Source organism: Crocodylus porosus, unplaced genomic scaffold (genome assembly GCF_001723895.1).
Source record: "Crocodylus porosus isolate Cpor-Errol unplaced genomic scaffold, CroPor_comp1, whole genome shotgun sequence".
Classification (NCBI taxonomy): Eukaryota; Metazoa; Chordata; order Crocodylia; family Crocodylidae; genus Crocodylus; species Crocodylus porosus.
The window spans coordinates 28,967,415-28,982,819 of NW_017728916.1; the positions used below are offsets into that span (position 1 = coordinate 28,967,415).

The following is a 15,405-nucleotide window of genomic DNA, read 5'->3' on the forward strand; positions in this document are numbered from 1 at the left end:
AAGTTAACATCAGTGTTGCATTTGTTTAAATTGGCCTTGAGGTCATCCCTGAAGTTGGCCTTGGGAACATCCCTGAAGCACTTTTTCTGTCCTCCATTTGGGTATATGCCTTGGATGAGCTGGGAAAATAAAATTTGCTTCAGGAATCTGAAGTCGGCTATCTGAACGACATGGCCAGCCCAACCAAGTTGATGTTGGATGATTATCACCTTAATATTTGCAGTGTTTGCTTGCAGGAGGACACTTCCCACTGAATTTGGAGGATCTTCTGTAGGCAGCATTGATGGTACTTCTCCAACAGCTTTAGATGTCTCCTGTACATTGTCCATGTCTCAGCTCCATCTGACAAGTTGGGGATCATGACTGCTTGATAAAGCATGAGCTTGGTTTCAGAACTGATGGAATGATCTTCAAACACCTGTTTCTTCAGGCGTCCAAAGGCACATTTGAGGCAACGTTGGATTTCCTCCCTGATATCAGCTTTTGGAAGCCATTTCTGGCAGAGGTACAGGAAATACTCCCCATTCTCCAGAGTCTCACCGTGGATGTGGATTACCAGACCTGGGAACCGTTCACTAAGAGCTTGCTGGTGGAGGACTTTAGTCTTCTGAATGTTAAGCATCAGTCCCATTTTCTTGTATGCCTCGGTAAAGGAGGCAATGATTGCCTGAAGGTAATGTAGTTTAGCTCCACTTCATCTGGAAGCTTGTTGATGGTCAGATATAACATCGCGACAAATAATATTGAGAACAGTGTTGGAGCCATGATGCAGCCTTGCTTAACTCCCATTTTAACCTCAAAGGGATCTGTGATAGATCCATTACTGAGAACTACTACTCGCATAACATCATGGAGCAGGCAGAAAATGGTGACAAATTTCAGTGGGTATCCATACTTCAGAAGAATGCTCCACGACACTTCTCAGCTGACACAGTTTAAGGCTTTCATGGGGTCAAAGAAGGCCACGTAGAGAGGCTTATGTTGCTCCCGGCATTTCTCCTGCAGCTTGCAAGCTGTGAAGATTATGTCAGTTGTGCCACTTGATTCCCTAAACCCACACTGAGATTCTGGGAGCAGCTCGTCAGTAAGTGGAGGAGATGGTTCAGGAGGGTTCACACAGCAATCTTTCCTGTGGTGGACAGTCAGGCAATCCCTCTGTAATTTCCACAGTTGGGCTTTCTTGAAGCTTGTCACAATCATGTCATCTGGGATTTCCTCATCCTTCCAAATCCTTAAGATGAGGTCATGAAGCTATGTTGTGAGCTCATTGCCTGGTTATTCTCATCAAACCAGTCTTAGTGTTTTTGGTAGAGAATCCAAGTATCTCTTCATAGGCACTGATGATGGTGGCCTGGAAGGCACCCCACACACTGCTGACATTCTCCCATTGTTGATTGGAATTGCTCAGTTTTTCGTTCAGGCACCGGGTGGGGGAGGTGTCACTCATTTGGGTCCTTGAGTCCTTCAAAGCTGATCTTCCGTTGGCATTGCTTCTGCTCCAGCCATCATTTGGGAGCCAGTTTGAGTGACGTAACTGGGTGGATGAGCTGATGATCAGTACAGCAAACATTGCCCTGTAGCCCTGGTAGCTGGGGGGCCCCCTCCAGCAGGGCTGGGGGAGGCAGGGGACTGCAGGTCAGGAATGAAGGGCACTGGCAGGGATGGGGTCTGCAGCTTGGGTGTGAAAGGCAGTCAGCAAGGTTGGGGGGGCAGAGGCTGTGGGTTGGGAGTGAGCGGCACCGGCAGGGCTAGGGTGGAGCGCAGGTCAGAAGTGAGGGGCATCAGCAGGTCCAGGGTACTACAGGTTGGGAGTGAGAGGCATTGGCTGGAGGGGCTGTGGCTTGGGAGTGAGGGGCAATGGCATAGGCAGGGGCAGGACACCAGCATATCAGGGATGCTCAGTGTGGGAACAGCTGCAGCTGGATCCATGTCCTGGTGAGCAAAGGGGTAGGGGGAACTCTGATTTTCTATGATTAAAACAACAAAACAAAGTCCAATACCAAAATATATAGGTATTTAGAATTTATTTTTATTATAATGACTGAGGCACTGGTAGGCTTCCAAATTGCTTTAAAATTGTAAATATATCAGTAAGACATTGTGTTCAACTAATACATACACACACACACACACACAGGTGTTTAATTTTAATCATGGAAAAATGTGGATTTGGGGTTTTTAATAAGAGAATTTTGTGGGGTTTTTTTCTTACAATCAGAGAATTTGGGATTTTTAAACAGAGAAAATGAGATTCCCTGGATGGTGAGTCCATGTTCCTCACATTTGGTCAAGAAGAGGATGCCATTAGAGTTGACCTTTCATATTCCTTTCTTGCTGATGGTTCCATTCCAGAGGTTAAACTTCCTTCAGACTCTGGCATTGAAATCACCAGGAAGAATAAGTTTGTCTCTCTCTGGAACATCAGAAAGGACTTGTTCATGGTTGACGCAGAATTCCTCCTTGGTTTCATTGGCAGTGTCAAGAGTCAGGGCCCATGTGCGTATTGGCTCCCTGCCAGTTTACTACGGACAGTCATAAGGTGCTTATTAATTCTAATAGGGAACTCATTGAGTTAGCTTATAAGTTCATTCTTGATGACAAAACCAACTCCGTGAAGCCAGTGTTCTCCTTCCTGTTTACCCTTCCAGAAGAAAGTATAGCCACCTCCATGTTCTTTGAGCTGCCCATCTTCCACTTGCTGGGTCTTGTTAGTGCAGCTGCATCAGTGTTGTGTTGTTCGAGTTTTGAGGCCATGATTGCAGCGCAGCTTTTTGGACGTTCACTATTAGGTTCATCCATGAGGGTCCTGATGTTCCAGGTCCCGAACAGAATAGTGTATCTTTGCTGGTATTTTTTACTTCAGTAAAGGTGGTCCCACTGGATGCAATTAGCTGGTCAGAAAGCCTAATACAGTATTCTGTATTTCTATTTTTACAGCACCTTTTCTAGCCCCCTCCCTATGTGGGGTGAATAGAGTGGGTCCTGAAGAGGACTGCTTAGTCATTACAGCTGCCAAATCATACTCCTGTCTCATCCAAGTGCTAGACTACTTTTTTGTAGTTGCCGCCTTCATGCTAGTTCATGACTAGGAGATTCCAGACCTTAGAATCCTACTCCCATCATCATTAGCTAGTCACCAAAGGGCTTGAATGTGCTGGAAAAGTTGTTTTCATGGAAGATACCTGTGCGTGACTTCTTTTATCATGACTCTTGACAGAATGGGACTGTGATCCAATGGCAAGGAGACCAAGACAACTGGAGATCGTGTTTTGCAGCAGCCTTTGTCCACCTTTGTAGCCATTGAGATTCTAACATCATCTTCTGTCTGCTGCGCTGTTGAAGACGTGTAGAGCCATCGCGGGGGGCTGGGCAGGCCTTTATAGAGAGGACCTACCTGTACTTGCTATTGCATCCGAGGACCGGTGTACCTTTGACCTGCGAGACTGGGTCAGCACCACCGGCTGGACGCGGGTGGGGTAAGGTAATCAGGTAGATGGGTAAGCAAGAGGAGTCAGGAAGCTTAACGCGTCTTGTTTATATAGAAAGTTTATTTTTACTTACACTACAGGAGATTGTAGCATAGGGAGGAAGTTGTGGTTGCATAGTGTAGAAAGAGAAGTTGAGCTGTTCAGTTGAGCTTGCAGATGTTCTCACTGCACAGATTACAAACTGCGTGGTGCAGATTTTAAGCAAAGCATACAGGTAACTTTGATCTGAAGATTTTCATGAGCTCTTGGCGAGAACAAACGAGCCCGCAGAACAGATACACCTGAAAACTTTTACCGTAGGTGGGGAGAGGTCAGCGACTGGCCAAATCGCTGATTGTCTCCTGGGCGTGCGTGGAGGTCTCCACAGAAGGCAGAAATCTTTCCAAAGTTATAGTTTACTGGGTAGCCTATTACAACACGCCAGGCTTGAATAGTTATAGAACTGCCAATCATGATTGTGAACAGACTCTGTGTGTTCTTAGGTTTCATGCGAGATTGACTGACTGCGCATGTGTTTTACATTTAAGCTGGGGGTGGGGTTTGGATACGGAACTATAACGACGAAATATGTTATGTTAGCCTTTTGACCTTTTTGCCATCGGTATCTGAAACCAAAGATTTTTTTTTTTTTTTGACACTTGCCATGTTACAGCACCATCCAAGGATATATGTGGCTTTTCAGGAGGGAGACCATTGCTATCTGTTGTTCTCACCTCATCCTGGTGGTGGTTGTGCTGCTGCTTAGTCCACAACATAGTTACCCCTGCTTATTTCACAGTTAACCTTCCCTGAAGGTCCTTCCATTATCCACCATGTGTGGACGCGTTGGATAGCAGTACAGCTGTGCCCCACAGTATACCTGAGCAGGAGAACTGCATTCTGCAGAGCAAGGAAGTAGGATGCTGTGTTGCTTAGCCCTGATCTTGGTGTCTAGGCTTGGTTTCTTCTCTAGGGGCTTGGGCTTCTTGAACTATCCTGTCAAGGTTCTTCCTTTCTAATCATTCTCTCTAGCCTCCCTCTGAGAAAAGGAGCATGTTGGAGAGGAACTGCAGTCACTGCATAACTCTTTTAAGGGTTTTGACTAAGCACAGCTCTTTCCTCTCCCCCTTCCCCTCCACCATGCAAACTGTTTCCCACATCCCCCATAAGTGCTGTGCACAGCTCTGTTCTCTCATCTCTCCTATGTAGCATTCAGAACTGGTTTTTTTAGTGTTCAGTCAGTGAAAGTATGGCATACTGTTAATATGCCATAGATCCAGTGAATGGAGGTTGGGAATAAAGGCAGTAGTGGAAGCCAGTGCTCCCTGCTAACTAGTGTGACCCCTCAGAGTCAAGGTTGGTATAAGTGTATGGAAAGGCTGCAACAGCTAAGTCAGGGAAGCAGTCTGTACAGTGTTTGAGTTCAGAAGTAGTTGTTGAATCTAGCCAGTTCCCTAGGCTTTACTTTTTGAAATTAAATTAGCTTATATTGATAAGAGTATAACAGGGAACCTACTGTACCTGTTCCTGAGAGAGAGCAAAGGGAGGCAAACTGCACGCAGGCAGTCAAGAGGAGGGCAAGCCATAGCAGGATAGGCAGTCACAGCCCTTTAAAAGGAGAAGTGCCTATTACTGTGCTATACCAGGGGTCAGGCTCTAGGCACTGGCTGGGCTCAAGGGCCCAGAGCCTTTGTAGGACAAAACCGGGAGGCCAGGAACCATGAGCGAGGGGCATGGAGTGGAGACCCCAAGATACTGAATTGACAGACACCTGTGAGAGGCAAAACAAGGTTCAGAGACTGATAGCCTGTGAGGGGTGAACTCAGCCCAGGGACACAGAGTGGGAGACAAGGGTCAGAAACTCCAGAGCCAGGATTGACAGGGCTGGGACCAGGATCCTAGCCCATTATGATGGGCTGGCAGCAAGGGGCCAGCCAGAGAACAGGGGCAGAAGCCAAAAAGGCTGAGACTGCCTGAGCACAGTTTGCCTCCATTTGCTCTCTCTCAGTAACAGGAATCAGAGGTTCCCTGTTAGAAAAGGGAATAACTCTATGGCAGATGTGAAAAAAAAAAAAAAGTGCTTTACCAAAAGAGACAGTGTGTTAGTTCAGCCTGGTTCCACAGTGTCTGTATGAATCATATGGTTCAGCGGGGCTTTTTGGCACTTTTATCTAAAGTTGATTCAATTAGCTATTAGATAAGAGCCAAAAAAGCTCCACTAAAGTGCCTGATCTATACAGATGCTGGGTGAACCGGGTCCAACTAACGCAATGTCTCTTCTGGGTATGCACTGGGCTTGATGTGGAGGTGCCCCGAGTTTAAAGTAAAGCATGTTTTCGGGGCTGGGCGTTGTTAACATCTGTAAGCAGACTCTGTGTGTGTGTGTGTGTGTGTGTGTGTGTGTGTGTGTGCGCGTGTGTGTGTGTGTGTGTGTGTGTGTGTGTGTGCTTCAAAGCTGCCCAATTGCAGATGTTACATGAATGAATGTGATCAATGTGGAGTTTGTGTTGACTGTTGCTCCTTAATGGCAAAGACCTGAGAAAGTATGAGAATTTCCACAACAAAATTAACAAATGCTTGATCAAAAAAGAATATAATAGAAAATTCAAAGTTGTCTGAAGAACTGGTGGGTTTTACTGAGGGACCAGTTGAGACACAGAAACAAGCAATGACCTACCCACTGTCAAATAGTAGGTCCGTGGCAAAAATTGTCCTGACTTGCAGTTTATACATTCAAAAGGGTGGCTCAAATTGACTCTGAAAGTTGCTTCATGCTGTTTTCTACCAGCATTACCTTTAATCCAGTTGGCCTTATCAAGGGAACAGTGTGCTCATTGCATAATAAAATTTTGATCTCTGTAATTTCTATATCTGATGCATCCAAATGACAGTGACAATCCCCATATAGGCTTTAGTCAGCCCTTCTTTCCTTTCCTCCCCAAAGTTAAGTGCAGCCTGATTTAGGAGTGCTCTGTTCAATAAAGTGCTTTTTAGTTTTGCCCCAACTGGAAGCACTAACATAAGTATGCAGCTAAAAGTTGCACCTCATGGGTGAGCTTGTAAAGAGTTTGTCTAAGCTGCTGCTCTGTCCTCTTTGTTATTCCAGGTAAATGACCCTGATGCTGGACTGTGGATAGTGAGTATGACTGCAAACACATGCCAACGGTTGGGGAATCTGGAATGCTTTGTTGGAGATGATCCTAAATTCTCCTTGTTACATGTAGCTGGTGCCTATGTAGCAGCTATGCTGGAGTTAAGTTTCTGTCCTATTTCCTTTTACAATCCCCTTTCTCAGAGATTAATAATGGCTCTTTCTGTTGGAGTCAGCTAAAGCCTTGATGCCCTTGTTATTAATGTGTGAGTGATCTCAAGCTACCTGGAATGGGTTCTGAAATTCTGCCTAGAATAGGTAACGTTTGCTTTCTGTTTCAAATGAGGCTTGCATCCAGTATCAGTGAAACAATAGGCCCCCTTTTAAAATGTCACCTCTGGGGAATATAATTTTCCCTTTTAACAGTTACAGGGGATGGGTAAAAAATTGCTCAAGTTCTATTGTCCACGTGCAACTTACATGATTTTTCTTTCCACTTTAATATTTATCCCTGCCTTCTATCAATTTGCTCTGAAGTAAGCAATACTTATCACTTCTTTTTCTTTTCCTCGGGCACCTCCTGACCTATTTGCATCCAGGTCTGTTATAATCATTCCAGATCAGGGGTCAGCAACCTATAAGAACAGTGGGATGCTGCTTGCCTTTTCCCCTCACCCCCAAGCTCCACAGCCTTCCCTGCTCTATGCCAAGTGCTAATCCTGTTCTCCCCCATGCCCTACAGCAGCTCAGCTTACCTATGCCACCAAGTGCTGCCGATTCCTGTTGTTGAAGGCAACAGGGAGTGCCAGATTCAATCAGGATGGTAACTGGAGGCTGTAGTAAAGTGGTGACAGAATGACCCTAGGAACAAAGCAGGGAGGGTTGGGGTACTGCAGAAGACATCATATGCACACAGCAGAGGTGCATGGTACAGAGAGCAAAAGTTACCCTTGCCACTGCATGCTGCTGATCCACCCTGTTGTTGACACCAGTCTAATCTCTACATGGACTGGATCTGCCCTGTGAGTTGTAAGTTGCCAACACCTGCTCCAAATCACCTGCTTTTCTGCATGGTGTCAGTTATCTGGATGGGGTATTGATGCTTCCTGCACCTACCTGTCTTTTGTGACAAGATATTTTTGTCTCATTATCAGGTGGTCTATTCTATACCGGCTGCCCTCACACTGCTTGTGGGCTGTAGTCCATCAATTACAGGTATGATGTTGGTGTTCTGAATAAAGTTGCTTTTTCTCATCCAGAAATTAGCTTCCTTTCTCTTGCACAGTGAAGTGAAAATTCAGGGCTTATCAGGGAAATGTGCTCAACGGTCCTTGACTCCAGGTACCAAAAGTTCCCATTCCCCTGAATGATGATAACTATCTTGCTGTTTGCAGGTAGACTACTCAGGAATGGATGTAGCCCATGGGGCTGTGCATAAAATTTAAAACATGGAAACATTTTTGTTATTGAATTTATACCCTAATATTTTACTTTTGGTATGCAGAGAATGGCCTGAACACGAGAGGGAGAGAGACAGGAATGACTATGCTCTAAACTTGGCTCTGCCACTGGCACTAGTACATCAGTGAACTCTCTTTTCCAATTTGTAAAATTGGAATGGTCCTTTGAGGGAGGGCTGTGAGGATTAATGTTTGTACATCGTTTTGGAGATAGAAATTTTTTGTTAAGTATCAGGCATTCTGAATACTGCACAAGGCACATATAAAGCAATGTATTCTTTATCAGTTATGATATGCCATGGTAGGATTTTTAAAGTTGTGTTGATTAGGCGAAGTTATCTGCTGGTTTGGACTGATACAGCTGTATGTATGTCAGGCCAAAATTTGGTACAGAAAATATCGGTAAGATTTATACCATTTACAAGTATTAGAAATGTGTCTGTGATTTGTTTGAAGTATATTTTTGTAGGCATAGTCTATATTTTAGCTGAATAAATCTTATTTTGCTTTAACAAAAAATAATGAAAATTCCAGAAAATTAAATTCTTGAAGACTGCGCACATTGTTTCTCATCTGCAGTAAGCTACATCAGCTCTGTTTCCCCAAATGCTGTTTGTTTCAGAAATATGAAGGTTTAGTGTATAGAAAACAGAAGCACAACAGTTACTGCTGAGAGTTACATACCAGTACATCACACACATACACAGCTCTCCTGTGCTGTTTACAACTTTAGCATTGCAACATTAGGATGGTCCAGAGAACCTGAAAGTGAAATTGAGAAGCCTATTATCCTTGTCCAAGCTGTGATAAACAGAAAAGCAAACATCATACACGTTGGGAAAAGAAATAGCTTTCCTACAATCCTTTGATTTAGATAGTCTAAAAGTTATTTGCAGCAAATAACTATGTTTCAAAGACATTTGGTTTTCCTAGATATTTTTATCTTGAAAAATTGTCCCCTTTAATAAATTCACTAGGACATGGATTGGCAACCTTTTTTGTTCGGGGGGATGGAGGGAGAGGCTGGTTGCCTGCTGTAGGCTGCAGATCTGCCCCAGAGAGCTCAAGTTGCCTGCGCTTATGCTCACAATGGATATCCAGCCCTCTGCAGTGAAAGTAAGTCCGGGCAGGACAGAGCAGCAGGGAGGGCTGTGGAGGACAGTGCTGTCGAGGGTACAGGCAGCGCTGTGCAGTTGTGTGCCCTTAGCTAGGTCAGACCTCTTTGTGGGCTGGATCCAACCTGAGGGCAGTAGGTTGCCAACTCCTGCACTATGAAATAGTTGACACAGCTGTGGAAAGCCCAGATTCTTCCTCCATAGAGCTATAGCCAGTTTAGCAAAATTGTTAGTTTACCATTGAGACCTATTACCCAGTAAAAAATCACATAGATAATCTATTTTGCTAGTCCATAATGCTCCTTTCTGGAGTCTTCCAAGTATTCACTGCCCTGAAGAAATGCTAAGGTTTTCTATTTGTTGAATTTTTATTCCTGAGGTCATTCAAGGAACCACTTGCATCATTTGCTCACCTTTACCTTTCACAGCTCTTAGGAAAGAACATGTAATATGTGTGCCCCTTCTGATCTTTTGTGATTTTTCTATTTTCCTTGATGACAAGAGCCTGAAGACATGGGACGTGAGGAAATTGTTTCTTGCTTTCATGAGGCTTCAACCTGTCATTTTTCACTGGTCTTTTCTGAAGTTATTGAATAGTGGGGTATATGTGTATTTCCTAAGGAGAAAAACATCTTTATAGCTGTGGAGTTGAATTTCTGTCTGCCCATGGTGTGAATTTTTCAGCAGTTCTTCCGAGCCTGCTTTCCTTCACTATCCGAAAATTTGGCTCCATAAAGGAACAAGTTCTGTTTAGGATTGGAACAAAAAAACCCTACATCTGCTCCCATATTGAGCCTGCACTTTGTTGTAAGGCTCCATCTTTCTTTGACTCTACTGCTTTACATTCCCAGAAATACAGGGAGTGCGTCTTGAACTGTATGCTCCTACACAATTAGTAGTGCAGTCTATTCTTCTTCCCAGATAATGTTGTTTGGAGGACTCTGTCTGATCTGCACTCAGTTGCTTGTGTCATGGGGACCATTGCCTTGGGGTGCTCTTTGTTTGCTTATACACAAGCTAATATTTTGCATGAAGAGGAAGGCAGGTGAGTAACAAATCTGCTTTGTACACATTTGTACCCCAGTGTGTGAGGTAGGCTTGACCTGCAGCACTCCCAGTTAGTCAGAGCCTTACTTGTCTGGTTGCTGCAATGAGAGACTAGCCCAAACACTAAGTGGAGTCAGGCCAATGAAGAACAGTGCTGTGGTATTGCGAGTCCAGAATTTGTTGGTGAAAAGTTGACTGAAGGGCCAGAGGTCCTCTGACTGGCTGGACCCACTGTTCTTTCTACAGGGTCAGCCCACAGCAATGAGTAGGATTAATTTGGGCTTTGAAAACCTATAACACAGGCACTATGCATTTTAAAGCCCTTCGTATTCTGTTTCCAGAACTTTAAAATTAGAAATTGGGAGAGTTTCACAAGTTTCTTGTATTTGATTGTTACCATAGCCCTGTCGGTCTGGACTTGAATTCTGCTAAGCCCTTGAAGTCACTCCTGCTGAACTAGGGGAAGAAGGTGGAAACCTCTCACTAGGCAAAGACACAAATATTCCTTCAATTGTTTGTATAACTAAGGTGCTTGCTTGTGTGTAGAGTAAAATATGTGATGTCTCAGACTCCTGTATAAATGGGAGACGCCTGTGGGCAAGTGGAGCACTAGTCCTGGGCACTCACTTTGAGAACGTGCCAGAATGGCAGCTCTCTGGGGAGTTCGTGGTGGTGTAGCAATAGCAGCATCCCTGGGCTATGGCTGTAACAGGGCCTCTGTGCCCCTGCTGTAGTAACAGCAGCAACAACAACCAGGCTGGGCAGACTGCTGTGTGCCAGCAGCAGCCAGGGACTGAGTTCCACCAGCCCCTGCTCACTGGCGGTCAGCACCCCACTTGCCACATGGCTGGTTTATGTCACATTTTAATTTGAACAGGTGGCATGCATCTTGGCCTTTGATTGCATGATGAAGCTTATATGTCCACAGTCTACAGGCCTTGGGCTACATGACGCATGGCTCTAAACATCAGGCATAGGGAGCTGATGAATATCTGGCACAGTGGGATGTGTGATTGTTGGGATCCCAGGTAGTATTCCTCAGATCCCATTGCAAGATTAAATTAACATCTGATGTTTACTATAAAACACTGAGTAGAGTAGAAAGTAGAAGTAAATATTTTGCAGATGCTGAAGATTGCTGGGTGCAGGGAAGGGAAATCCCCTTAAGTTTTTTAAACTCAGATCCTGGTCCAAGATAACCGAACTCTTCTGAAAGAGAACATGCACACCTAGTGCGTTTTGCAGTTAATTATTTTTATATGCAAATACTGTAGTAACTTTTTTTTTTTCCCCCCTCTAGGGAGTTATCTGGTCTGGTGATTATTACAGTATGGATGAGTCTCTGTCGCAGTTCAGCAAAGTATGTCTTTCTAAGCCCTTTGTATGGGAAATACTATAGGGCTATTGAATTATGGTTAAGTGCTCCCTGTTCTGGCCACCAGTGTATCTGTAGAAACCGTTTAAAATAGATGTTTAATAAACTATAATCTTAAAAACAAGGTCTACACAATTGGCAGGGTGTCAGGCCATGGGCTGAGACAAGCTTATGGTCAGGTTAGCAGTTGATCAAGGACATAAAGGGCTCAGGTGGGCATGAGGTGCAAGGCAGCAACATCTGAAAAAGCTCTTGCTGGAACTCAAAGCGAGTGGGAGAGTTTGATAGTAGGCCTGTGCGAAACGGAAAGTATTTGCTTTGGATTCGGCAATTTGGAGGGACAGTAATTCGAATCACTGTCCCGATTTGATTTGGCCAGATCTGAATCCAAAGATATATTCAGCACTGACTCTTATTCAGCAATAGACTATACAGGGAGGCAGTGCCAGCGGGAGCAGCTGGATGAGCCCTGGCTTGAGCTGACAGCCCTGGGAGAAGCCACAGGGGCTGGGGAGAGTGATCAAGGAGCTGGGGGAACAAACGGGCTTCCCTCCAGCTCCCGGTTCGATCCTCCAGCTCCCTGATCATCCCCCTCCCCAGTCCCCCTGGCTTCTCCCAGGGCTGCCAGCACTGCCTGCCTCACCCTGGTGAGGGGGCAATCATGGGAACAGCCAGACAAGCTGCAGCTTGAGCTGGCAGCTCTAGGAGCAGCCGCAGCAGCTGGGGGACTGAACCAGGAACTGGGGGGAAGCCCCTGTTCATTGCCCCTCAGTTCCTGGTTCAATCCCCCAGCTCCCCGATCACCTCCAGGCCACACGGCTTTTCCTGGGGCTGCCAGCACTGCCTGCCTCGCTGCAGTGGGGTGCAGCCAGGGGAGCCATGGCTTCTGGGGCTGCCGGCTCAAGCCAGGGCTCGTCCAGCTGCTCCCACCAGCACTGTCTAGTGCCTGCATGTACAGTCTATGGCCAAATCTCTCCAAATTTCTCTGAATTGATTCAGAGGCTTCTGATTCGATTCAAAGAGTTTAATGGGTCTCCCGATTTTGATTTGGATTCAGAGATTCAGCCACCAAATTGAACCAAATCTCCAAATCAAATCAGCTACCAAACCTTCGCACAGCTCTATTTGACAGCCCTCACATCAAGAGCCCATGCTTCCTATTGTTTCCCCCAGGTGACCTGGTTCCCCACTGGGTGCCTCATGGGAGGGCTAGCTGGGATGCAGTCAAGACAAGTGCTTTGATTACTACTGTTGCCCCAAAGATTAGAAAGTTTTAAGAGCCAAGGGTGTTCCACCAGAGCTGAGCTGAAGAGTGAAGACCCAAGAATGAGCATCCTGTGCAGTACTCCATACCAGCCACAAAAACGAGCTTTCAGCACTTGCAAATAGTGGTTCTCAACCTCTATGGACTTGAGGCACCCCTCCATAATTTTTGTGACTTGAGTGACACCAATTTCAAAAACTATTTTATATATTACAGAGCTTACCTCCTTAAACAGGGACTGGGAAGCAGGGGTGGGGGGGATCATCCAGACAGGCACAAGCTGGAGCCTGGCTTATCTGCTTAATTTTATCGGCTTACCTCCTCATGGCTAACAGCACCCTTCAAAGGTTCTGGTGGCACCCTAACTGAGAATCGCTGTCTCAATTTACTTCACTATTTAACTAGGAAGAGTTAGGTATGTTACTCCATAAGCATTTAAAAAAACCACAGCAGAAAAAAGCGGGGTGGTGCATGTACACCACCAGAAAGCACAGTCTGGCTGGCCAGGTTCTGAATGCCCAGACCACTGCCCCTGCTGCCCTGGGAGGCCCCCAGGACCCCAGGTAAGGCTGTCGGGGCTAGCCCAGATGCTGGCCCCAACCTCTGTTATCCATCTAGGGCAATTAGCCACATGCCAAAATACATGTACTGGGGCATGCCTGGGGACAGCTTGCAATGGCACAAATATATGCTACTTCTATTTTTCCCCAGGGAAACGCACTTTCCCACTCCTGGGGACGAGCTCATAGTAACTATTCCTGCCATTAGAAAATGCCATCAGGCCCTCAATTTTTTAAAGGACTAAAATGTATCCTTATTTAAAAAAGAAGCAAAATATAGGGGTTTTTTCCTATCTGGTAGCTATTTCCATTGCTGTATCTTTACTGATTCCTATAAAGTGCAGCATTATGTGTTTTTCTTATTTAAACTAGATCAGTGTTTATTTTTGATCTTACACGGTTATCTGGAAAAAATAAAATGTGGGGAATCTTTGTATGGAAGTAGGGAGAGAGGGGAAATATCTACTGAAAGAAGGGGCAGGGTGTTAAACATTCCTGCAAGTATGGCCTTAAAAGAGTGTTTTTGTTTGTTGGGGTGGTGATCTTGTTCTGGTAGAACTTGTGCTGTTGGCATATATTACATTTCTGTTATGGGGTTCTGGTAACATAACTGTGTTGACATAGCTATTGTGGCAGAGGCTGTCTAGTGTAGACAAGTCTAGAGAGCAAGTCTTATGTCACCCCCATACATTTATGATTGTTTGTTTAGATAAGTTTGATCTGAAATAACAATACTGCTTTTTGCTTTTCATTTTAGAAATCCACTTGGAGGAATTCGTCTATTGGTTGCAATTTCTCTTTCTCTCATTCCTTTTGTAATGTGGCTGTACATTTACGTGAACAAAGAAGTGCGATCATCTTGGCCAACACACTGCAAAACAGTGATTTAACTACATGGGAAGAAACTCACACAATAAATATTTTAACATTTATTTGCTTTCAACCTTTGGTTTTTAGTTGAAAATTGGTATCGGAACCAGACGGACTGCAGCATTGAAAACCTTAAGCACTTTGAAACTTTAAAAATGCAATTTGAAATTTTCAGTGGTCACATGAGAGAACTTGAATTTTGGCAAAATCAGTAGCAAATATGCCCAGATCTGCAAAATTGTGTCTTGCCTGGCACCACTGACTATCTGGTTAGCAGGACCTGGAAGAGGGGCTGGGTGATAGTGGTGAGGTCTGTCAGGGTGGCACAGCCAGTGTTACAGCTCTGCTAGCTCTGCCTCTGACACAGCCCAGTGTTCTGGCCACAGAACAAGGGCCCCGCATTACTGTTCAGGCTGTTGGATCGCAGACTCTTGTCCATGGCCTGATGGCCAGGTGAGAAGCCCTACCCCTACAGCTAGAACATTGGCAAGAACCAGTGTCCTGGTTATGGGATCTACAAACCCAATCCTTGTGGGGTCAGGGGCCCTGATCAGAGTTCTGCCCATGTGCCCTCCTCTGCCCCTAGTCCTTGCTCCACTGGATGCCCAAGAACAGCCCTGGTTTTTGTGGAGTGGTGGAAAGCTCTGCTTGCTCCTTCCCTGCCCCATGGGATACCTGGGGACAGCCTCACTTGGGTAAGGATGAGGGGACTCCCTGCCAGTGGCAACAAAGACTAATGGGGGGAGGGGTTTCTGCACCCTATCAGCTTTGCCATCACAAAAGCAGCTGCAGCATGCACAGTTTGCAGGCTGCCCTGTCCCCACTGCTACCCAGGGGCAATGGAGACAGGGCTGTTATATAGCAGCCAGGTGATGCTTGGGCAAAGAATCTGGCATTTCCTGGTTCCAGGCTGCTTGTGCACCAACAAGTTTAAGGGGTGGGTAACAAAGCATTTGAGGGCAGAGGGGGATGACTAGAGGGGGTTTTGCTACCCTATCAGTCCCTACCACCACTTTAGCTGCTCTACCCCTCTTGCTGCCTGGTGGCAAGGGGAACAGCATAGCTTGCAAGCTGTTCCAGGTAGCTGTTTCCAGACAGCATCAGGGACAAGGCAGCGCTAGCTTCCTGGGGTATTTTCCAGGCTGCCCTACCCCCC

The 15,405-nt window shown here is 45.6% G+C and overlaps 1 protein-coding gene across 2 annotated transcripts; it reads left to right on the top strand.

Moving 5' to 3' along the window:
- Positions 1-250: 250 nt before the first annotated feature.
- Positions 251-14,308, top strand: TMEM220 (transmembrane protein 220). 2 transcript variants are annotated; one of them, XM_019536526.1, is made up of 6 exons: positions 251-286; positions 6,574-6,603; positions 7,713-7,773; positions 10,055-10,178; positions 11,481-11,540; positions 14,137-14,308. In XM_019536526.1, the coding sequence occupies exons 1-6, from the start codon at positions 284-286 to the stop codon at positions 14,267-14,269; spliced, it is 411 nt and encodes a 136-aa protein (XP_019392071.1). In that variant the 5' UTR covers positions 251-283; the 3' UTR covers positions 14,270-14,308. The 2 variants fall into 2 exon arrangements, with proteins under 2 accessions (XP_019392071.1, XP_019392072.1); XM_019536527.1 differs by lacking the exon at positions 251-286 and adding an exon at positions 6,692-6,720.
- The last annotated feature ends 1,097 nt before the right edge of the window (positions 14,309-15,405 follow it).